The sequence below is a fragment of the Ciconia boyciana genome, chromosome 29 (assembly GCF_034638445.1).
Source record: "Ciconia boyciana chromosome 29, ASM3463844v1, whole genome shotgun sequence".
NCBI lineage: Eukaryota > Metazoa > Chordata > Aves > Ciconiiformes > Ciconiidae > Ciconia > Ciconia boyciana.
Genome location: NC_132962.1, coordinates 1,067,861 through 1,090,745, shown reverse-complemented (window position 1 = coordinate 1,090,745; position 22,885 = coordinate 1,067,861). Strand labels below are relative to the sequence as shown.

At 67.7% G+C, this 22,885-nt stretch overlaps 2 protein-coding genes across 7 annotated transcripts in view; both read right to left on the bottom strand.

The window, feature by feature from the left end:
* LOC140644811 (pre-mRNA-splicing factor ATP-dependent RNA helicase DHX16-like) overlaps window positions 1-19,859 on the bottom strand; it is a 32,588-nt gene extending 12,729 nt beyond the window's left edge. The window contains exons 1-11 of one of the 6 annotated variants that reach the window (XM_072847887.1): window positions 19,782-19,859; window positions 18,067-18,123; window positions 17,692-17,946; window positions 16,120-16,347; window positions 12,830-13,018; window positions 11,809-11,919; window positions 10,365-10,480; window positions 6,051-6,261; window positions 3,680-3,778; window positions 1,273-1,425; window positions 317-457 (exon numbers count right to left, since the gene is read on the bottom strand). In XM_072847887.1, coding sequence (XP_072703988.1) covers window positions 317-457; window positions 1,273-1,425; window positions 3,680-3,778; window positions 6,051-6,261; window positions 10,365-10,480; window positions 11,809-11,919; window positions 12,830-13,018; window positions 16,120-16,347; window positions 17,692-17,946; window positions 18,067-18,069 — 1,506 coding nt within the window. In that variant the 5' untranslated portion in view covers window positions 18,070-18,123; window positions 19,782-19,859. Of the gene's footprint in view, window positions 1-316; window positions 458-1,272; window positions 1,426-3,679; window positions 3,779-6,050; window positions 6,262-10,364; window positions 10,483-11,309; window positions 11,327-11,808; window positions 11,920-12,829; window positions 13,019-16,119; window positions 16,348-17,691; window positions 17,947-18,066; window positions 18,124-19,781 lie in introns of those variants that run through there. The other 5 variants (XM_072847890.1, XM_072847889.1, XM_072847888.1 and 2 more) reach the window with 5 other exon arrangements.
* Window positions 18,172-21,992, bottom strand: LOC140644788 (pre-mRNA-splicing factor ATP-dependent RNA helicase DHX16-like). Its single transcript, XM_072847851.1, has 4 exons — window positions 21,703-21,992; window positions 20,979-21,217; window positions 19,771-19,935; window positions 18,172-18,175 (listed from the first exon to the last, which is right to left on the bottom strand). Exons 1-4 carry the CDS (start codon window positions 21,910-21,912, stop codon window positions 18,172-18,174), a joined length of 618 nt encoding a protein of 205 aa, XP_072703952.1. The 5' UTR covers window positions 21,913-21,992.
* Window positions 21,993-22,885: the final 893 nt, after the last annotated feature.

The following is a 22,885-nucleotide window of genomic DNA, read 5'->3' as shown; positions in this document are numbered from 1 at the left end:
TGGGGACACAAGGACCTGGGGACACAAGGACCTGGGGACGTGGGGACATGGGGACACAAGGATCTGGGGACCAAGGGTTGTGGGGACACAAGAACCTGGGGACATGGGGACATGGGGACACAAGGACCTGGGGACACGGACACCAAGGGCCGTGAGGACACCAGGACACAGCTGCCCACAAGGACCCCGGGGACACGGGGACACACCGACCCCCGCAGGGAGGGGACGCAGCCACCTAAGGGGACCGAGGGGGGGACACGGGGGTGACGGGGCGAGGGGGGTGACAGGGGAGGTGACAGGGGAGGTGACGCGGTACCCGGGAGCAGGGGGTGACCACCAGGGACTCCATGCCGGTGCGGGCGCTGTAGCTCTTCTGCTTGCAGAACCCCGGGTCCAGCACGTAGACGATCCCGTCGATGGTCACCGACGTCTCCGCGATGTTGGTGGCCACCACCACCTGGGACGGGGGGGCGGGGACATTGTAGGCCACGCCCACACCCCAGGCTCCACCCCTTGGCTCCACCCCATGAGCCCCCACCCTCTTAAGCCCCACCCTCTAAGCCCCATCCCTTTAACTGCACCTTATTCAGTCCCGGCCCTTCGGCTCCACCCCGCAGACCACACCCTAAGCCCCGCCCCCTTACCCCCCAAGCCCCGCCCCTTAAACTCAGCCTAAGCCCTGCCCCCTTAAACCCACCCTAAGCCCGCCCCCTTAAACCCATCCTAAGTCCCGCCCCTCCTAGGCCCCACCCCTTCCAGGCCCCCTAGGCCCCACGCCCCTAGGCCCCACTCCCTTCTAGGCCCCTCCCCCACCCCCTCCCTGGGCCCCACCCCCTCAGCCCTCACCCCTTCTAGGCCCCACCCCTCCTAGGCCCCACCCCCTCCTAGGCCCCACCTCCCTTCTAGGCCTCAGCCCTCACCCCTCCTAGGCCCCACCTCCCCCTAGGCCCCACCCCCTCAGCCCTCACCCCTCCTAGGCCCCACCCCTCCTAGGCCCCACCTCCCCCTAGGCCCCACCTCCCCCTCAGCCCTCACCCCTCCTAGGCCCCACCCCCTCCTAGGCCCCACCCCCTCCTAGGCCCCACCCCCTCCTAGGCCCCACCCCCTCAGCCCTCACCCTCCTAGGCCCCACCCCTCCTAGGCCCCACCCCCTCCGCCTTGCCTCCCTCGCTTCCCTCTTCCCCTCCGCGCCCCCCCCAACCCCCATGAGGCTCCACCCCCTCCCCCGCGGAAGCCCCGCCCCCGGCCTCCCCTTAAAGGGCCAGCGGCCACCTTGCGGGCGCCGGGGGGGGTGGGCTCGAAGATGCGGGCCTGCATGTCGGAGGGGAGGTTGGCGTAGATGGGCAGCACCAGCAGCTCGGGCAGGCGGGAGCCCAGGCGGCGGCAGCGCTCCTGCAGCAGCTCCACGCAGGCCTCGATCTCCTCCTGCCGCGGCACCTCAGCACCCGCCGGGGGACGCCCGGGGCGGGGGGGGCGAGGAGATGGCGGGGGACAGGGACACCCGGGGGACAGGGACACCCGGGGACGTGCAGGGGACATGGGGACGCCCAGGGGACAGGGACACCCGGGGACATGCAGGGGACACGGGGACACCCAGGGGGGATGGGGACGCCTGGGGACGTGCAGGGGACATGGGGACTCCCAGGGGACGAGGAGATGGCGGGGGACAGGGACACCCGGGGGACAGGGACACCCTGGGGATGTGCAGGGGACATGGGGACACCCAGGGGGACAGGGACACCCGGGGGGATGGGGACGCCTGGGGACGTGCAGGGGACATGGGGACTCCCAGGGGATGAGGAGATGGCGGGGGACAGGGACACCCAGGGGGGATGGGGACACCCGGGGACATGCAGGGGACATGGGGACGCCCAGGGGACGAGGAGATGGCGGGGGACAGGGACACCCGGGGGGACAGGGACACCCGGGGATGTGCAGGGACATGGGGACACCCAGGGGGACAGGGACACCCGGGGGATGGGGATGCCTGGGGACGTGCAGGGGACATGGGGACTCCCAGGGGATGAGGAGATGGCGGGGGACAGGGACACCCGGGGGACAGGGACACCCGGGGACATGCAGGGGACATGGGGACACCCGGGGGACGAGGAGATGGTGGGGGACAGGGACACCCGGGGGGACAGGGACACCCGGGGACATGCAGGGGACATGGGGACTCACAGAGGAGATGGCGGGGGACAGGGACACCCGGGGGACACGGGGGGAGGGGATGCCTGGGGACATGCAGGGTACATGGGGACTCCCAGGGGGACAGGGACACCCGGGGGGACAGGGACACCCAGGGATGTGCAGGGGACATGGGGACACCCGGGGGGATGGGGACGCCTGGGGACGTGCAGGGGACATGGGGACTCCCGGGGGACGAGGAGATGGCGGGGGGACAGGGATACCTGGGGGACAGGGACACCCGGGGACATGCAGGGGACATGGGGACACCCGGGGGGACAGGGACACCCAGGGGGACACGGGGACACCCAGGGGGATGGGGACACCCGGGGACATGCAGGGGACATGGGGACTCCCGGGGGACGAGGAGATGGCGGGGGACAGGGACACCCGGGGGACAGGGACACCCGGGGACATGCAGGGGACATGGGGACGCCCAGGGGGGACGGGGACGCCTGGGGACACGCAGGGGACACGGGGACTCCCAGGGGGACACGGGGACACCTGGGGATGTGCAGGGGACATGGGGACTCCCAGGGGGACAGGGATGCCTGGGGAGACAGGGACACCCGGGGGACAGGGACACCCGGGGACATGCAGGGGACATGGGGACTCCCAGGGGGACAGGGACACCCGGGGGACAGGGACACCCAGGGATGTGCAGGGGACATGGGGACACCCAGGGGGATGGGGACACCTGGGGATGTGCAGGGGACATGGGGACTCCCAGGGGACGAGGGAGATGGCGGGGGACAGGGACACCCGGGGGGACAGGGACACCCGGGGACATGCAGGGGACATGGGGACACCCGGGGGGGGGACGGGGACGCCTGGGGACGTGCAGGGGACATGGGGACTCCCAGGGGGACAGGGACACCCAGGGGGACACAGGGACACCCGGGATGGGGATGCCTGGGGACATGCAGGGGACATGGGGACTCCCAGGGGACGAGGAGATGGCGGGGGACAGGGACACCCGGGGGACAGGGACACCCGGGAGAGGGGGATGCTCAGGGGAATGGGGACACCTGGGGGGACGGGGACACCGAGGAGGGATGGGGACATCCAGGGGGACACCAGGGGAATGGGGACACTCAGGGGACATCAGGGACACCAGGGGGACAGGAATGCCCAGGGGGACCCAGGGGAATGGGGACGGCCACAGGGATGGGGACACCCAGGGGACATCAGGGCCACCGAGGGGATGGGGACACCCAGGGGACATCGGGACGACACGGAGAGCATGAACACGAAGGGGACAGAGAAAGGGACAACGAGGACACGGGGGGTGGCAGGGGGTGACACGGGGACACCCACTTGCTCGGCGTGGAGGACGATGTCCCCAAGGGGTTGGGTGACACGGGGGTGGCCCAGGGGACACGGGAGGTGCCCAGGGGACACGGGGGGTGGCAGGGAGGGGGCAGAGGGGGTGGCAGGGAGGGGACAGAGGGGGGTGGCAGGGAGGGGACAGAGGGGACAGGGGGACGCCCACCTGGCCGGTGAGGAAGACGAGGATGTCCCCGGGGGGCTGGGTGACGTGGATCTGCAGCACCGACACCACGCACGCCTCCAGGTAGTCGGCCTCGGGCGCCTGGGGAGGGGACATCGGGGGGGACATCGGGGGGGACATCAGCACCGGCTGTCCCCAAGTGTCCCCAGGCATCCCCCTGCCCCGCTGCCCCGTGTCCCCACGTCCCGCTGGCACCCCCGTGTCCCCCACGGTCCCTGTGTCCCCCTGTGTCCCGCTGTCCCCCAACACCCCCCAGTGTCCCCAGATGTCCCCATGTCCCCCATGTCCCCCTGTCCCCCAACGCCCCCCAGTGTCCCAGGTGTCCCCATGTCCCCTTGTCCCCTGTGTCCCGCTGTCCCCCAACACCCCCCAGTGTCCCCAGGTGTCCCCCGTGTCCCCGTGTCCCCCAGCACCCCACGTCCCCCAACACCCCCCAGTGTCCCCATGTCCCCCTGTGTCCCCCTGTCCCCAACACCCCCCAGTGTCCCCATGTCCCCTGTCCCCCAGCACCCCACGTCCCCCAACACCCCCCAGTGTCCCAGGTGTCCCCTGTGTCCCCGTCCCCAACACCCCCAGTGTCCCAGGTGTCCCCCATGTCCCCTTGTCCCCTGTGTCCCCCTGTCCCCCAACACCCCCAGTGTCCCCATGTCCCTTTGTCCCCCAGCGCCCCACGTCCCCAACGCCCCCAGTGTCCCCAGGTGTCCCCTTGTCCCCATGTCCCCTGCCCCCATGTCCCACATTCCCCAACACCCCCAGTGTCCCCAGGTGTCCCCATGTCCCCTTGTCCCCCTGTCCCCCCTGTCCCCAACACCCCCCAGTGTCCCCATGTCCCCTTGTCCCCCAGTGCCCTACATCCCCCAACACCCCCAGTGTCCCAGGTGTCCCCATGTCCCCTTGTCCCCGTGTCCCCTGTCCCCAACACCCCCAGTGTCCCCATGTCCCCTGCCCCCATGTCCCACATTCCCCAACACCCCCAGTGTCCCCATGTCCCCCTGTCCCCCAGTGCCCCACATCCCCCAACACCCCCAGTGTCCCCAGGTGTCCCCATGTCCCCTTGTCCCCCTGTCCCCCTGTCCCCAACACCCCCAGTGTCCCCATGTCCCCTGTCCCCCAGTGCCCCACATCCCCCAACACCCCCAGTGTCCCAGGTGTCCCCCATGTCCCCTTGTCCCCGTGTCCCCTGTCCCCAACACCCCCAGTGTCCCCATGTCCCCTGTCCCCATGTCCCACATCCCCCAACACCCCCAGTGTCCCCAGGTGTCCCCATGTCCCCTTGTCCCCTGTGTCCCCCTGTCCCCCAACACCCCCAGTGTCCCCATGTCCCCCTGTCCCCCAGTGCCCCACATCCCCCAACACCCCCAGTGTCCCAGGTGTCCCCCATGTCCCCTTGTCCCCGTGTCCCCTGTCCCCAACACCCCCAGTGTCCCCATGTCCCCTGTCCCCATGTCCCACATCCCCAACACCCCCAGTGTCCCCAGGTGTCCCCATGTCCCCTTGTCCCCCTGTGTCCCCTGTCCCCCAACACCCCCAGTGTCCCCATGTCCCCCTGTCCCCCAGTGCCCCACATCCCCCAACACCCCCAGTGTCCCAGGTGTCCCCATGTCCCCTTGTCCCCGTGTCCCCCTGTCCCCAACACCCCCAGTGTCCCAGGTGTCCCCCATGTCCCCTTGTCCCCTGTCCCCCAACACCCCCAGTGTCCCCATGTCCCCCAGCGCCCCACATCCCCCAACACCCCCAGCGTCCCCTTGCCCCCTCGTCCCCCGTGTCCCCTCCTCCCCACATCCCCTGCTGCCACCGCATCCCCCCGCCGTCCCGCGTCCCCCGCCGTCCCTGCATCCCCCCGCCGTCCCCGCATCCCCCGCCGTCCCGCGTCCCCCGCCGTCCCCGCATCCCCCGCCGTCCCGCATCCCCCCGCCGTCCCCGCGTCCCCCGCCGTCCCGCATCCCCCGCCGTCCCGTGTCCCCCGCCGTCCCCACATCCCCCGCCATCCCGCGTCCCCCGCCATCCCGCGTCCCCCGCCGTCCCGTGTCCCCCGCCGTCCCCGTGTCCCCCGCCGTCCCGCGTCCCCCCGCCGTCCCCGTGCCCCCTCCTCCCACATCTCCCCCGCCGTCCCGTGTCCCCCGCCGTTCGTCCCCCGCCGTCCCCGTGTCCCCCCGCCGTCCCCACATCCCCCCCCCATCCCCGCGTCCCCCCGCCGTCCCCCGTGCCCCCTCCTCCCCACATCCCCCGCCGTCCCGTGTCCCCCGCCGTCCCCACGTGCCCCCTCCTCCCCACATCCCCCCGCCGTCCCCGCGTCCCCCCGCCGTCCCCGCGTCCCCCCGCCGTCCCCGCGTCCCCCCGCCGTCCCCGTCACCTTGGTGTAGTAGATGTCGACGGGGAAGCGGCGCCCGGGGATGCGGAAGACGGGGGCCTGGTCGAAGAAGGCGGAGAAGCGCTGGGTGTCGAGGGTGGCCGAGGCCACCAGCACCTTCAGCTGGGGACGGAACCGGGCGATGTCCTTGATCAGCCCGAAGAGGACGTCGGTGTGCAGGGTGCGCTCGTGGGCCTCGTCCACCATGATCACGCTGCGGGGAGGGGCGCGGGGGCGAGCGTGGGGACAGGGGTGGGGACAGGGGGACAAGCGTGGGGACAAGCGTGGGGACACAGGGGTGGACGTGGGGACAAGCATGGAGACAAGCGTGGGGACGTGGGGACAAGCGTGGGGACAAGCGTGGGGACAGGGGGCAAGCGTGGGGACAGGTATGCGGACAGGGGGACAAGCGTGGGGACATGGGGACAAGCACGGGGACAAGCGTGGGGACGCGGGGGTGAGCGTGGGGACAGGGGTGGGGACAGGGGTGGGGACAGGGGGACAAGTGTGGGGACAAGCATGGGGACAAGCGTGGGGACGCGTGGGGACAGGTATGGGGACAGGGGTGGGGACAAGCGTGGGGACGTGGGGACAAGCGTGGGGACGCGGGGGTGAGCGTGGGGACAAGCACGGGGACAAGCGTGGGGACACAGGGGCGAGCGTGGGGACAGGGGTGGGGACAGGGGGACAAGCGTGGGGACAAGCACGGGGACAAGCGTGGGGACACAGGAGCAAGCGTGGGGACAGGTATGTGGACAGGGGGACAAGCGTGGGGACAAGCGTGGGGACACGGGGGCAAGTGTGGGGACAGGGGTGGGGACAGGGGGACAAGCGTGGGGACATGGGGACAAGCACGGGGACAAGCGTGGGGACACAGGGGTGAGCGTGGGGACAGGGGTGGGGACAGGGGTGGGGACAGGGGGACAAGTGTGGGGACAAGCATGGGGACAAGCGTGGGGACACGGGGGCAAGCGTGGGGACGCGGGGGTGAGCGTGGGGACAAGCACGGGGACAGCGTGGGGACACAGGGCGGCGTGGGGACAGGGGTGGGGACAGGGGGACAAGTGGGGACGTGGGGACAAGCACGGGGGACAAGCGTGGGGACGCAGGGCGAGCATGGGGACACGGGGGCAAGCGTGGGGACAAGGCGGGGACACGGGGACAAGCGTGGGGATGGGGGAACAAGCGTGGGGACAGGGGTGGGGACAGGGGGACAAGCGTGGGGACGTGGGGACAAGCGTGGGGACAAGCGTGGGGACACGGGGGCAAGCATGGGGACAAGCGTGGGGGTGGGGGGACAGGGGTGGGGACAGGGGGACAAGCGTGGGGACGTGGGGACAAGCACGGGGACAAGCGTGGGGACGCGGGGGCGGCGTGGGGACAGGGGTGGGGACAGGGGGACAAGCATGGGGACACGGGGACAAGCATGGGGATGGGGGAACAAGCGTGGGGACAGGTATGCAGACAGGGGGACAAGCGTGGGGACGTGGGGACAAGCATGGGGACAAGCGTGGGGACACGGGGACAAGCATGGGGACAAGCGTGGGGACACGGGGACAAGCATGGGGACAGAGGGACAAGCATGGGGACATGGGGACAAGTGTGGGGACAGGGTGGGGATGGGGGAAGAAGCGTGGGGACATGGGGACACGTGCGAGGACGTGGGGACAAGCATGGGGACATGGGGACAAGCATGGGGACAGGGTGGGGATGGGGGAACAAGAGTAGGGACACGGGGACAAGCGTGGGGACACAGGGACAAGCATGGGGACAGGGGGACAAACATGGGGACAAACGTAGGGACGGGTAAGGGGACACGCAAAGTGTGGGGACGTGGGGACAGGAATGGGGACGTGGGGACACGGGGACGGGTATGGGGACAAGCGTGGGGACACGGAGACGTGGGGACAGGTAAGGGGACGAGGGGACGAAGATGTGACACAAGACGCAGGGACGTGGGGACAGGGACGGGGGGACACCAGAGTGACACCAGTAAGACGAATGACAAGGACAGCGCCGGTGACACCCGGCCACTCTGCCAGCCCCTCGCTGTGTCCCCAACATGTCCCCACTGTCCCCAACTGCCCCCTACCCCCACAATGTCCCCTATTGTCCCCCACCCATCGTCCCCAACCCCCCCAAAATGTCCCCCGCTCCCCCCTGCTGTCCCCAACCCCAGATATTCCCCACCCCCCATGTCCCCAAGGTCCTCCCTGGTGTCCCCAAGGTCCTTGTCCAAGGTCCCCAACATCCCCGAGGTCCCCCCTGGTGTCCCCAAGGTCCTTGTCCAAGGTCCCCAACATCCCCAAGGTCCCCCTGGTGTCCCCAAGGTCCTTGTCCAAGGTCCCCAACATCCCCAAGGTCCCTCAATGTCCCCAACATCCCCAAGGTCCCCCGTGATGTCCTCAAGGTCCTTGTCCAAGGTCCCCAACATCCCCAAGGTCCCTCCTGGTGTCCCCAAGGTCCTTGTCCAAGGTCCCCAACATCCCCGAGGTCCCCCCTGATGTCCCCAACATCCCCAAGGTCCCCCTGGTGTCCCCAAGGTCCTTGTCCAAGGTCCCCAACATCCCTGAGGTCCCCCTTGGTGTCCCCAACATCCCCAAGGTCCCCGTGATGTCCCCAAGGTCCTTGTCCAAGGTCCCCAACATCCCCAAGGTCCCCCTGATGTCCCCAACATCCCCAAGGTCCCTCCTGGTCTCCCCAAGGTCCTTGTCCAAGGTCCCCAACATCCCCAAGGTCCCCCTGGTGTCCCCAAGGTCCTTGTCCAAGGTCCCCAACATCCCCAAGGTCCCTCCTGGTGTCCCCAACATCCCCAAGGTCCCCCCTGGTGTCCCCAAGGTCCTTGTCCAAGGTCCCCAACATCCCCAAGGTCCCTCCTGGTGTCCCCAAAATCCCCAAGGTCCCCCTGGTGTCCCCAAGGTCCTTGTCCAAGGTCCCCAACATCCCCAAGGTCCCTCCTGGTGTCCCCAACATCCCCAAGGTCCCCCTGGTGTCCCCAAGGTCCTTGTCCAAGGTCCCCAACATCCCCAAGGTCCCTCCTGGTGTCCCCAACATCCCCAAGGTCCCCCTGGTGTCCCCAAGGTCCTTGTCCAAGGTCCCCAACATCCCCAAGGTCCCCCTGGTGTCCCCAAGGTCCTTGTCCAAGGTCCCCAACACCCCCAAGGTCCCCCTGATGTCCCCAAGGTCCTTGTCCAAGGTCCCCAACATCCCCAAGGTCCCCCCTGGTGTCCCCAAGGTCCTTGTCCAAGGTCCCCAACATCCCCAAGGTCCCTCCTGGTGTCCCCAACATCCCCAAGGTCCCCCGGTGTCCCCAAGGTCCTTATCCAAGGTCCCCAACATCCCCAAGGTCCCCCCGGTGTCCCCAACATCCCCAAGGTCCCCCTGGTGTCCCCAAGGTCCTTGTCCAAGGTCCCCAACATCCCCAAGGTCCCTCCTGGTGTCCCCAAGGTCCTTGTCCAAGGTCCCCAACATCCCCAAGGTCCCCCTGGTGTCCCCAAGGTCCTTGTCCAACGTCCCCAACATCCCCAAGGTCCCCCCTGGTGTCCCCAAGGTCCTTGTCCAAGGTCCCCAACATCCCCAAGGTCCCCCCTGATGTCCCCAACATCCCCAAGGTCCCCCCGGTGTCCCCAAGGTCCTTGTCCAAGGTCCCCAACATCCCCAAGGTCCCCCGGTGTCCCCAACATCCCCAAGGTCCCCCTGGTGTCCCCAAGGTCCTTGTCCAAGGTCCCCAACATCCCCAAGGTCCCTCCTGGTGTCCCCAAAATCCCCAAGGTCCCCCCTGGTGTCCCCAAGGTCCTTGTCCAAGGTCCCCAACACCCCCAAGGTCCCCCGGTGTCCCCAAGGTCCTTGTCCAAGGTCCCCAACACCCCCAAGGTCCCCCTGATGTCCCCAAGGTCCTTGTCCAAGGTCCCCAACATCCCCAAGGTCCCTCCTGGTGTCCCCAACATCCCCAAGGTCCCCCGGTGTCCCCAAGGTCCTTATCCAAGGTCCCCAACATCCCCAAGGTCCCCCCGGTGTCCCCAACATCCCCAAGGTCCCCCTGGTGTCCCCAAGGTCCTTGTCCAAGGTCCCCAACATCCCCAAGGTCCCTCCTGGTGTCCCCAACATCCCCGAGGTCCCCCGGTGTCCCCAAGGTCCTTGTCCAAGGTCCCCAACATCCCTAATGTCCCCACCGGTCCCCGGCCTCCGCCGTCCCCTTCTCTCCCCCAACATCTCATTGTCCCCAGCGTCCCTGGGATCTCCAGCATCTCTGGTGTCCCCTACGTCCTCCCACTGTCCCCGCCGTCCCCTCCGTGTCCCCGATGTCCCCAAGGCCACCTGTAGGAGCCGAGGTCGGGCTCGGTGAGGAACTCCCGCAGCAGCATCCCGTCCGTCATGTACTTCAGCACCGTCCGCTCCGACGTGCAGTCCTCGAACCGGATGCTGTACCCCACCTGGGGACAAGGGACATGTCACCCCCGTGCCCCGGTGGCCCTTGACTCCCCCCGCAAAGTCCCCAAGCCCACCCCTGGCAGCGGTCTCCAGGGTCCCTAATTGTCCCCAAGGTCCCCTTGCTTGCCCAGGGTTCCTTGATGTCCTCCTGGGGGTGGCTTGGGATGGGGATGTGTCCCCAAGGTGCCTTGCGGTTCCAAGGATGGGGACATGTCCCCTAGGATGGGGACACGTCCCCTGGGGTCCCCTAGGATGGGGACACGTCCCCTGGGGTCCCCAAGGATGGGGACACGTCATTAGTGTCCCCAGTGTTCCTCAGGGGTCCCTGGGACAAGGACATGTCCCCAGCGTCCCCTGTGGTCCCCATGATGGTGAGGTGTCCCCTGTGGTCGCCATGGGACATGGACATGTCCCCAGGATGGGGACATCTGCCTTGGGGTCCCCTAGGATGGGGACACGTCCCCTGGGGTCCCCAAGGATGGGGACATGGCATTTGGGTCCCTCCTCAGGGCTCCTCAGGACAAGGACGTGTCCCCAGGGTCCCCTGGGTCCCGTGTGACGGGGACATTTCCCCGGGGTCCCCAGCACGGGGACACGTCCCCTGGGTTCCCTGGGACAATGCCACCTCCTCAGGGTCCCTCAGATGAAGCCACATCCCAGGTGTCCCCCAGGGTCCCTCTGGAACGAGGACGTGTCCCCAAGGCCCCCTGTCACCCTCAGGGCACCGCAGCCACCCCTCAGGGCACCCCGCACCCCTCGTGTCCTCGTGCCACCGCATCCCCCTGTGTCCCCCCATGTCCCCGTGTCCCCACGTCCCCCCCTGTGTCCCCTCGTTGCCCAGCTTGGTGCCCATCCCCCATGTCCCCACGTCCCCCATGTCCCCGTGTCCCCTCGTTGCCCAGCTTGGTGCCCATCCCCCCGTGTCCCCACGTGTCCCCCGTGTCCCCACGTCCCCCGTGTCCCCGTGTCCCCTCGTTGCCCAGCTTGGTGCCCATCCCCCGTGTCCCCGTGTCCCCACGTCCCCCGTGTCCCCACGTCCCCGTGTCCCCTCGTCCCCTCGTTGCCCAGCTTGGTGCCCATCCCCCGTGTCCCCACGTCCCCCCGTGTCCCCACGTCCCCGTGTCCCCTCGTCCCCTCGTTGCCCAGCTTGGTGCCCGTGTCCCCGTGTCCCCGTGTCCCCCCGTGTCCCCACATCCCCCTGTGTCCCCGTGTCCCCCCGTGTCCCCACGTCCCCCCGTGTCCCTGCGTCACCTCGTTGCCCAGCTCGGTGCCCATCCCCCCGCGTCCCCACGTCCCCCGTGTCCCCACGTCCCCCGTGTCCCCGCGACACCTCGTTGCCCAGCTTGGTGCCCATCTCCACGGCCACGCGGGCGGCCACGCTCATGGCGGCCACGCGCCGCGGCGGCGTGATCCCGATCTTCAGCCCCTGCCGCGTGTAGCCCTGGGGGGGGGGGACACAGGGGACACGGTGACAAGGGGGAGGGGGGACACACCAAGCCCTCCCTGCCCCCCAACCCCCACCTGCCCCCCGCCCCCACTGCTGCGCTCTCTGCCCCCCATCGCCCCCTCATGCCCCAACCCCCTTAGCTGCCCCCCAGCCCCCCAATCCCCTCCTTGATGCCCCCATCGCCCCCCAAACCCCCAAACCCCCTCTCTGCCCCCATCTCCCCCAAACCCCCTAACCCCCCATCACCCCCCATCACCACCCAATCCCCCTCATTTGCCTCCCCATCACCCCCAGCCCCCTCTCTGCCCCCCAAACCCCCTCAGCTCCACTCTCTGCCCCTCATCGCCCCCAGACCCCCTCATTGCCCCCAAGCCCCCTCTCTGCCCCCTCACCCCCAACCCCCTCATTTGCCCCCCATCACCCCCCAAGCCCCTCTCTACCCCCAACCCTCCTCTCTGCCCCCTCATTTGCCCCCCCAACCCCCTCATTTGCCCCATTGCCCCCCAACCCCCCTCTCTGCCCCCCATCGCCCCCAGCCCCCTCTCTGCCCCCCAAACTCCCTCAGCTCCACTCTCTGCCCCCATCACCCCTAAACCCCCTCATTTGCCCCCCAAGCCCCTCTCTGCCCCCTCATTTGCCCCCCAACCCCCTCTCTGCCCCCTCACCTCCCAACCCCTCATTTGCCCCCCATTGCCCCCCAAGCCCCTCTCTGCCCCCCAAGCCCCCCTCACTCCCTCAGCTCCACCCTCTGCCCCCATCACCCCCAGTCCCCTCTCTGCCCCCCAAGCCCCCTCAGCTCCACTCTCTGCCCCCCATCGCCCCCAAGCCCCCTCTCTACCCCCACCCCCCTGCCCCCTCATTTGCCCCCCAACCCCCTCTCTGCCCCCTCCCCCCACCCCCCCACCTCCTCGTGCAGGTACTGGGGGATCTGGGTGGTTTTCCCGGATCCCGTCTCCCCCTCGATCACCAGGATCTGGTGCTGGGCGATGGCGGCCACCAGCTCCTCGCGGTAGGGGAAGATGGGCAGGCTCCGGCGCACCTCCTGCGCCGACTGCCGCCGCCGCTCCGCCTCCGGCACCGGGGCCGGCGCCTCCTGCGGGCACCCCCAGGGTCACCCCGGTGTCCCCCAAAGCCCTTCGTTGTCCCCCCAGGGTCCCCTCGGTGTCCCCGTGGCCACCCACCGTCCTCCCAGGGTCCCCCTGTCACCTCCGGTGTCCCCAAAGTCCTCCATCGTCCCCCAGTGTCCCCCCGTCACCTCTGCTGTCCCCACAGCCCTCCATCGTCCCCCCAGTGTCCCCATGTCACCTCTGCTGTGCCCAAAGCCCTCCACCATCCTCACAGGGTCCCCTCGGTGTCGCCGTGGCCACCCACTGTCCTCCCAGGGTCCCCCTGTCACCTCCGCTGTCCCCACAGCCCTCCACCATCCTCCCAGTGTCCCCATGTCACCTCTGCTGTCCCCAAAGCCCTCCATTGTCCCCCCAGGGTCCCCTCGGTGTCCCTGTGGCCACCCACCGTCCTCCCAGGGTCCCCCCGTCACCTCCGCTGTCCCCACAGCCCTCCATCGTCCCCCCAGTGTCCCCCTGTCACCTCTGCTGTCCCCAAAGCCCTCCATCGTCCCCCCAGTGTCCCCCTGTCACCTCTGCTGTCCCCAAAGCCCTCCATCGTCCCCCAGTGTCCCCCCATCACCTCCGCTGTCCCCAAAGTCCTCCATCGTCCCCCAGTGTCCCCCTGTCACCTCCGCTGTCCCCAAAGCCCTCCACCGTCCCCCCAGGGTCCCCATGTCACCTCTGCTGTCCCCACAGCCCTCCATCGTCCCCCCAGGGTCCCCTCGGTGTCCCCGGGGCCACCCACCATCCTCCCAGTGTCCCCCTGTCACCTCTGCTGTCCCCAAAGCTCTCCATCGTCCCCCAGTGTCCCCCTGTCACCTCCGCTGTCCCCACAGCCCTCCATCATCCCCCCAGTGTCCCCCGTCACCTCCGCTGTCCCCAAAGCCCTCCACCGTCCCCCCAGTGTCCCCCTGTCACCTCTGCTGTCCCCAAAGCCCTCCATTGTCCCCCAGGGTCCCCTCGGTGTCCCTGTGGCCACCCACCGTCCTCCCAGGGTCCCCTGTCACCTCCGGTGTCCCCAAAGCCCTCCATCGTCCCCCAGTGTCCCCCCATCACCTCCGCTGTCCCCAAAGTCCTCCATCGTCCCCCAGTGTCCCCCTGTCACCTCCGCTGTCCCCAAAGCCCTCCACCGTCCCCCAGGGTCCCCATGTCACCTCTGCTGTCCCCACAGCCCTCCATCGTCCCCCAGGGTCCCCTCGGTGTCCCCGGGGCCACCCACCATCCTCCCAGTGTCCCCCTGTCACCTCTGCTGTCCCCAAAGCCCTCCATCGTCCCCCCAGGGTCCCCCCGTCACCTCTGCTGTCCCCAAAGCCCTCCACCATCCTCACAGGGTCCCCTCGGTGTCGCCGTGGCCACCCACTGTCCTCCCAGGGTCCCCCTGTCACCTCCGCTGTCCCCACAGCCCTCCATCGTCCTCACAGGGTCCCCCTGTCACCTCTGCTGTCCCCAAAGCCCTCCATTGTCCCCCCAGGGTCCCCTCGGTGTCCCCGTGGCCACCCACCGTCCTCCCAGGGTCCCCCTGTCACCTCCGCTGTCCCCACCGCCCTCCATCATCCCCCAGTGTCCCCCCGTCACCTCCGTTGTCCCCACAGCCCTCCATCGTCCCCCCAGTGTCCCCATGTCACCTCTGCTGTCCCCAAAGCCCTCCACCGTCCTCACAGGGTCCCCTCGGTGTCCCCCTGGCCACCCACCGTCCTCCCAGGGTCCCCCTGTCACCTCCGCTGTCCCCACAGCCCTCCATCATCCCCCCAGTGTCCCCCTGTCACCTCTGCTGTCCCCACAGCCCTCCATCGTCCCCCAGTGTCCCCATGTCACCTCCGCTGTCCCCACAGCCCTCCACCGTCCCCCCAGTGTCCCCTGTCACCTCCGCTGTCCCCAAAGCCCTCCACCGTCCCCCAGTGTCCCCCTGTCACCTCCACTGTCCCCACAGCCCTCCATCGTCCCCCAGTGTCCCCATGTCACCTCCGCTGTCCCCAAAGCCCTCCACCGTCCCCCAGGGTCCCCCCCATTGCCCACATGGCTTCTACAGCATTTTGGGGCCCCCTCAGCCCCCCAATCCTCCCTCTACCCCCCAAATCCCTCCCACCGCCCCAGGATCCCTCATGGCCCCCACATCCCCCTCTGTCCCCTCAGGGTCCCTTCTATCACCTCCAGGCCCCCTCCAGCCCCCCAAATCCCCCCACTATTCCTCCCACCACCCCCAGGACCCCCTCAGCACCCCAATTCTCCCCTCTACTCCCCAAGACCCCTCCTGTCACCCCCAGGCCCCCCTCCAGCACCCCAAATCCTCCCTCTACCCCCAAAATCCCTCCCACCACCCCCAGGATCCCTTATAGCCCCCAAATCCCCCCTTTATCCCTCTACAATCCCTTCCCATCAGCCTCAGGACCCCCTCAGCACCCCCAAATCCCCCTCTATCCACCCAGGGTGCCTCCCGTCACCTTTAGAACCCCCTCCAGCACCCCAAATCTCCTCTCTATCCCCCCAAAGTCCCTCCCGTTGCCCCCAGGATCTTCTCCAGCACCCCAAATCCTCTCTCTATCCCCTCAGGGTCCCTCCCATCACCTCTAAGACCCCCTCCACCACCCCAATTCTCCCCTCTACCCCCAAGACCCCTCCTGTCACCGCCAGGCCCCCTCAGCCCCCAAATCCTCCCTCTACCCCCCCAGATCTCTCCCATCGCCCCAGGATCCCTTAGAGCCCCCCAAATCCCCCTCTATCCCCTCAGGGTCCCTTTATCATCTTCAAGACCCCTCATCACCCCAATTCTCCCTCTACCCCCCAAGACCCCTCCTGTCACCCCCAGGCCCCCTCAGCCCCCAAATCCTCCCTCTACCCCCCCCAGATCTCTCCCATCGCCCCAGGATCCCTTAGAGCCCCCCAAATCCCTCCTCTATCCCCTCAGGGTCCCTTTATCATCTTCAAGACCCCCTCATCACCCCAATTCTCCCCTCTACCCCCCAAGACCCCTCCTGTCACCCCCAGGCCCCCCTCCAGCACCCCAAATCCTCCCTCTACCCCCCAAAATCCCTCCCATCACCCCCAGTCCCCCTCCAGCACCCCCAACACCCCCACCCCACCCCCCAACCTTATCAGGCTCGGTGCCCTTCATCTGCACGGCGCTGACGAACTGGATCATCTCATCTTCCTCCAGGACGAAGTCATAATCCTTGGGGGGCCGCTGGCGGGCGGCATCGCGCGCCCCAAACCTCAGGGAAGCCGCCCCGATGCGCTCCTCCTCCCATCGCCGCTGCTCGTCCCGGGGAGCCATCCGCTCTTCCTCCCCTCCCGTCGCTTCCTCACGCTCGGGGATCTTCTACGGGGAGGCGATGACAGCGGTGAAACCACCCCGGTGTCCCCCCGAAATCCCCCCGCCGTGGCAGGAGGGACCTTGGGGAGATGGAGGGGGGAATTTGAGGTGCTGGAGGAGATCTGGGGGGTGATGGGAAGGATCTTGAGGGGATAGAGATGGGATTTGGAGTGCTGGAGGGGATCCTGGGGGTGATGGGAGAGACTTTGGGGGATAGAGAGGGGATTTGGGGTGCTGGAGGATCCTGGGGTGATGGGAGAGACTTTGGGGGATAGAGAGGGGATTTGGGGTGCTGGAGGATCCTGGGGTGATGGGAGAGACTTTGGGGGATAGAGAGGGGATTTGGGGGGCTGGAGGGGGTCCTGGGGGTGATGGGAAGGGTCTTGAGGGGATAGAGACGGGATTTGGGGTGCTGGAGGGAGTCCTGGGGGTGATGGGAGAGACTTTGGGGGATAGAGAGGGATTTGGGGTGCTGGAGGGGATCTTGGGGGTGATGGGAGAGACTTTGGGGGATAGAGAGGGGATTTGGGGCGCTGGAGGGGGTCCTGGGGGTGATGGGAGGGACCTTGAGGGGATAGAGAGGGGATTTGGGGCGCTGCAGGGGGTCCTCAGGGTGATGGGAGGGATCTTGGGGAGATGGAAGAAGGATTTGGGGTGCTGGAGGATCCTGGGGTGGTGGGAGGGACCTTGGGGGATAGAAAGGATTTGGGGTGCTGGAGGGGATCCTGGGGGTGATGGGAAGGGTCTTGAGGGCATAGAGAGAGGATTTGGGGTGCTGGAGGGGATCCTGGGGTGATGGGAGGAATCTTGGGGTGACAGAGAGAGGATTTGGGGTGCTGGAGGGGGTCTTCAGGGTGATGGGAGGGACCTTGAGGGGATAGAGAGGGGATTTGGGGTGCCGGAGGGGGCTCTGGGGGTGACAGGAGGCACCCCGGGTGCATAGAGAGGGATTTGGGGGTGCTGGAGGGGATCCTGGGGGTGACGGGAGGGACCTTGGGGGGGTGGAGAGGGGATTTGGGGCGCTGGAAGCACCTCAGGAGCAACAAAAAAGCATCTTAAAAAAGACAGAGAAAAAACTTGGGGTGCTGGCAAAGATCCTGGGGGCGCCGGAAAGCACCCTAGGGTGACAAACAAACAATTCGGGGTGCTACAAAGCACCCTACGCGACGAAAAACATTTGGCGGGCGCAGAGAGAGGAATTGGGGGGCTGAGGGAAGCTCCGGAGGTGACAAAAGGGACATGGAGAGGACGGAGAAAACGACAGAAGGGACCTCGAGAGGACGCGGCGGGGGGGGGGGGGGGCGCGGAGGGAGGAGCGGGGGCGCGGGCGGGGTTTTGGGGTGCCCCCACCTTGCCCCGCGTTTCCTCGGGGATGTAATAGCGGTTGCTTTTCTCTAATTTTTCCTTCTCCCCCGCCCGTTTGTACTCGCGGGCCAGGTCCCGCACGCGACGTTTGTACTCCAGCTCCCGCCGCTCCGCTCCCGTCAACGCTTCTTCCCCGAACAGATATTCTTCGTCGGCGATTTCCGCTTCTAATTCTTCTAATTTATCTCGTTCTCGTTTCGCTAAATATTCCCGACGGGATTTTTTTCGTAATTCCGGAACCTAAAAGAATGTAAATGTAGTAAAAAAAATAATAATAATTTTAATAAATAACAATAAAAAGGCGTCGGGGCTCGGTGGAACGCCGCGTCGGCGCGGGGTCGGCCGGCTCGGGGAGCTCACCATGGTTTTTTGATCTTCTTCGGCGATTTTGAGGCGTTTTTGGGCTTCTTCGTAAGCCTGGGGGGGTGAAAAAAGGGGGTGAGGAAGGGAGGGGGACCCCAGATTTTAGCTGTAGGGTGTGGAGGAGGTGGGGCGGGGTAAAGGGCACCCCCAAATTCCTCGATTCCGCCCAGGGGTGTTGAATCTGAGGCAGGAGGCAGGCAAAGCCCCCCCCGCTTCCATCTGGGGACCCCCCCAATCCCACCCGGGACCCCAAAGTCAAACCCAAGGACCCCCAGGAGCCCGGCAAAGCCCCCCAGTTCCATCCAGGGACCCCAACCCCCTCCAGGATCCCCCCAAATCCTACCCAGGGACCCCCCAGGAGCGTGTGAGGGTTCCCCAAACACGGCTGGGCCCCCCAAATCCCACCCAGGGACCCCGGGAGCACAACAGGGCCCCCCCATCCTGTCTGTGACCCCCAAATCCCACCCAGGGACCCCAATTCCCACCCAGAGACCCCCCAGGAGTTCAGCACAGCCCCCCAAGCACAGATGGGTCCCCCAAATCCCCGCTGGGACCCCAATTCCCACCCAATCCCCCTAAATCTCTCTCTGGCACCCCAATTCCCACCCAGCCCCCTAAATCCCACCCAGGGATCCCAAATCCCACCCAGGGACCCCCAGGGCACAACAGGGCCCCCCAATCCTGTCTGTGACCCCCAAATCCCCCTGGGACCCCAATTCCCACCCAATGCCCCTAAATCTCTCTCAGGCACCCCAATTCCCACCCAGGGATCCCAAATCCCACCTAGGGACCCCCAGGAGCCCAACAGGCCCCCCCCATCCCGTTTGTGACCCCCAAATCCCACGCAGAGACCCCAGATCTCATCCAACCCCCTAAATCCCATCCAAGGTCCCCAAATCCCACCCAGGGACCCCTAAATCCCACCCAGGGATCCCAAATCCCACCTAGGGACCCCAGGAACCCGACAGCCCCCCATCCCGTTTGTGACCCCCAAATCCCACGCAGAGACCCCAGATCTCATCCAACCCCCTAAATCCCATCCAAGGTCCCCAAATCCCACCCAGGGACCCCTAAATCCCACCCAGGGATCCCAAATCCCACCCAGGGACCCCCCAGGAGCCCAACAGGCCCCCCCCCATCCCGTTTGTGACCCCCAAATCCCACGCAGAGACCCCAGATCTCATCCAACCCCCTAAATCCCATCCAAGGTCCCCAGATCCCACCCAGGGACCCCTAAATCCCACCCAGGGATCCCAAATCCCACCCAGGGACCCCCCAGGAGCCCAACAGGCCCCCCATCCCGTTTGTGACCCCCAAATCCCACGCAGAGACCCCAGATCTCATCCAACCCCCTAAATCCCATCCAAGGTCCCCAAATCCCACCCAGGGACCCCTAAATCCCACCCAGGGATCCCAAATCCCACCCAGGGACCCCCCAGGAGCCCAACAGGCCCCCCCATCCCGTTTGTGACCCCCAAATCCCACGCAGAGACCCCAGATCTCATCCAACCCCCTAAATCCCATCCAAGGTCCCCAAATCCCACCCAGGGACCCCTAAATCCCACCCAGGGATCCCAAATCCCACCCAGGGACCCCCAGGAACCCGACAGCCCCCCTCCAAACACAGCTAGGCCCCCCGCCCCCCCCCCCCAAATCCCCCTCCCCGGGATCCCCCCCAGAAAGCGTCGCGGCCCCCCCAACCAGCCCGTCACCTTGGCGTCGGGGCGGGCGAGGACGGCGCGGGTGCGGTCGCGGTCGCGGCGGCGCAGACGCTCGGCGAAGGCGTCGCGTTCCTCCAGGTCCCGCAACCGTTCCCGTTCCGACGCTTCCCATTCCGCTTCCGGCTCCTCGGGGGGCTCCGGAGCCCTGGTTTGGGGGGGGTGTGTGGGGGAAGGTCATGCAGGGGGGACCCCAAAACCCACAGGGGACCCCAAAACCCATGAGGGACCCCAAAACCCACAGACCGTCATAATTTGGGGGGCTTTAAGCGATGCTGAAGATGTGAACCCCAAAATCCCAGGGGAAACGCGGCATCCAAAAGGATCCCAAAAGCTCAGGGGGACCCCAAGGATCAGGAGGGGACCCTGAGACTCCCGGGGGGACCCCGAAAGCCTGGAGGGGACCCCAATATCCAGAGGGACCTTGAGCACCTGCGGTGACCCCCAAAAAGCAAGAAAAAAGCCTGAAACCCCCCATAATTGAGGGGGGGACCCCGATAATGAGGGGGACCCCGAGAACCAGGGGGACCCTGAGCACCTGTGGAGACCCCCGAGGGGCAGGAGAAAACCCCGAGACCCCCATAATTGAGGGGGGGGACCCCGATAATGGGGGGGGATCCCAACAAGCAGGGGGACTCGGAGCACTTGCAGTGACCCCCAGGGGACAGGAGAAAACCTCGAGACCCCCATAATTGGGGGGGGAACCCCAATAATAGGGGGGACCCCAATATCCAGGGGACCCTGAGCACCTGCGGGGACCCCCAGGGCGCAAGAAGAGACCCCAAGACCCCCATAATTTGAGAGGGACCCCGATAATGGGGAGGGGGACACCCAAAAACCCAGGGGGGACCACAAGAACTGGGGGGACCCCGAGAACCAGGGGGACCCTGAGCACCTGCAGGGACCCCCAGGGGACAGGAGGAAAGCTCAAGACCCCAAAACTGGGGGGGGGGACACCCCAAAAACTGGGGGGACCCTGAGAACCAGGGGGACTCTGAGCACCCGCGGTGACCCCCGAGGGCAGGAGGAAACCCCGAGACCCCTGTAATAGGGGGGGGACCCCAAGAACTGGGGGGGACCCTGAGCACCTGGGGTGACCCCTGGGGTGCAGGAAGAGACCCCAAGACCCCCATAATTTGGGAGAGACCCCGATAACGGGGGGGGGACACCCCAAGAACCGGGGCTACTCACGGGGGCGGCGGCGACGGGCTGGAGCTCTCGGGCGACTCGGAGCGGCGGCGGCGGCGGAGGTGGTGGCGGCGGCGGCGGGAAGCGTCGGCCGTGCTGGGGGAGGAGCCATGGGAAGGGGCGGGGCCTGCCCCCTCGTCATCGCTGTCGACCAATCGGTAGCCCTGGCTGCGGCGCTGCAGCTCCCGCGCCGCCCGCTCAGCCGCTCGGCCCGGGGGCTCCCGCGGCGCTTCCCGGGGGACCTGGGGGCGGGGACAGCGGTAGGCCACACCCCCTCTGACCACGCCCCCATCTGTGGCGGGCCACGCCCCCTCTGTGGTTGGCCACACCCCCTCGGTGGTTGGTCACGCCCACCGGGAACCCAACACCTCCCCCATCAACACTGCCCTCGCGGTACTCAGGTATGTAAGCCACGCCTCTTTCCGCACAGGCCACGCCCCCTCCGCCTGACCCCGCCCCCACAGACCGCACCTTCTCACCTTAAAGCCACACCCCCAGCCCATGAGACACGCCCCCACCCGGACAGGCTCCTCCCAGAAGCTCCCCTACCCTCGAAGCCCCGCCCCTTTCCCGCAAGCCACGCCCCCTTTAAGCCCCGCCCTCACCTGCCGGCAGGCCACGCCCCCACCCGCGGGAGCACCTCCCGCTCCCTCCCGGCAGGGTCTACCGCCGAAGCCCCGCCCCCTTCCCCGGGAGCCCCGCCCCCCTGCCGGGAAGCCCCGCCCACCTTCTCCCAGAGCTCCCGCGCGAAGGCGCGCACGCGCGGCTCCTCCACCCGCAGCGCCTCGGTCTCCCGCAGCCGCTCCAGCAGCTCCTCCACGCTGCGGCTCCGCCGCGCCAGGGCCACCAGGAAGGCGGGGACGTGCCGCCCGCTCAGCCCCAGCAGCTCCTGCAGCTCCCCGGACACCCACCGCTCCAGCGCCGCCGCCGCCGCCATGGCCGCTCCACTCACTTCCGCCTTCCCTCCCGGCCGCCGTACGCCGCGCGCACCGCCCGCAGCCAATCCCCGCGCGGCCCGCCCCCCCCGCCGCGCTCTGCGCATGCGCCGCTAGATAGCCCCGCCCGCTTCCTCCTCGCGCTCACCGCCGCGATCTGCGCATGCGCCGCTGGATAGCCACGCCTATTTCCCCCCTCGTCCACCGCCGCGTTCTGCGCATGCGCTGCTGCATAGCCACGCCCGCTTCTCGTCGCCCCCACAGCCACGCTCTGCGCACGCGCTGCTGGATAGCCCCGCCTACTTCCTCTCACCCTCCGCCGCGTTCTGCGCATGCGTCGCGGCCTGTGGCGCGCCCACCCGCTTCCGTCCCCTTTCCGCTGCGCGCCGCGCATGCGCGCTTCCGCTGTACCGTAATACCGCGCCGAGCCGCGCGGCTGAAAAATACAAACCCACCCCTCTGCCTCCAGAGCCGCCGCCACCCCCGCCCCGCCCCCCAGTGTCACCAGCCGGGCTCACAGCAGCCACCACCACCTTTTATTGTCACTTGTCGCGGTACAGTGCGGCCAAGCAGCGGCGCAGCCCTCCCCAAGGTGACAGGAGCAGGCCGAGGGCTTGGTTGCCATGGTGACAGGAGTAGGCCTCAGGCTCTGTCGCCACAGGAACAGGAGTAGGCCTCGGGCTTTGTTGCCATGGCAACAGGAGTAGGCCTGAGGCTTCATTGCCATGGCAACGGGAGGAGGCCTTGGGCTTCGTTGCCATGGCAACGGGAGGAGGCCTCGGGCTCCAGGAGCAGGCCTCAGGCTTCATCGCCATGGCAACAGGAGTAGGCCTCAGGCTTCGTTGCCATAGCAACGGGAGTAGGCCTCAGGCTTCGTTGCCGTGGCAACAGGCGTAGGCCTCAGGAGCAGGCCTCAGGCTTCATCACCATGGCAACGGGAGCAGGCCTCAGGCTTCGGCCTCCTCCCCCCTCCGC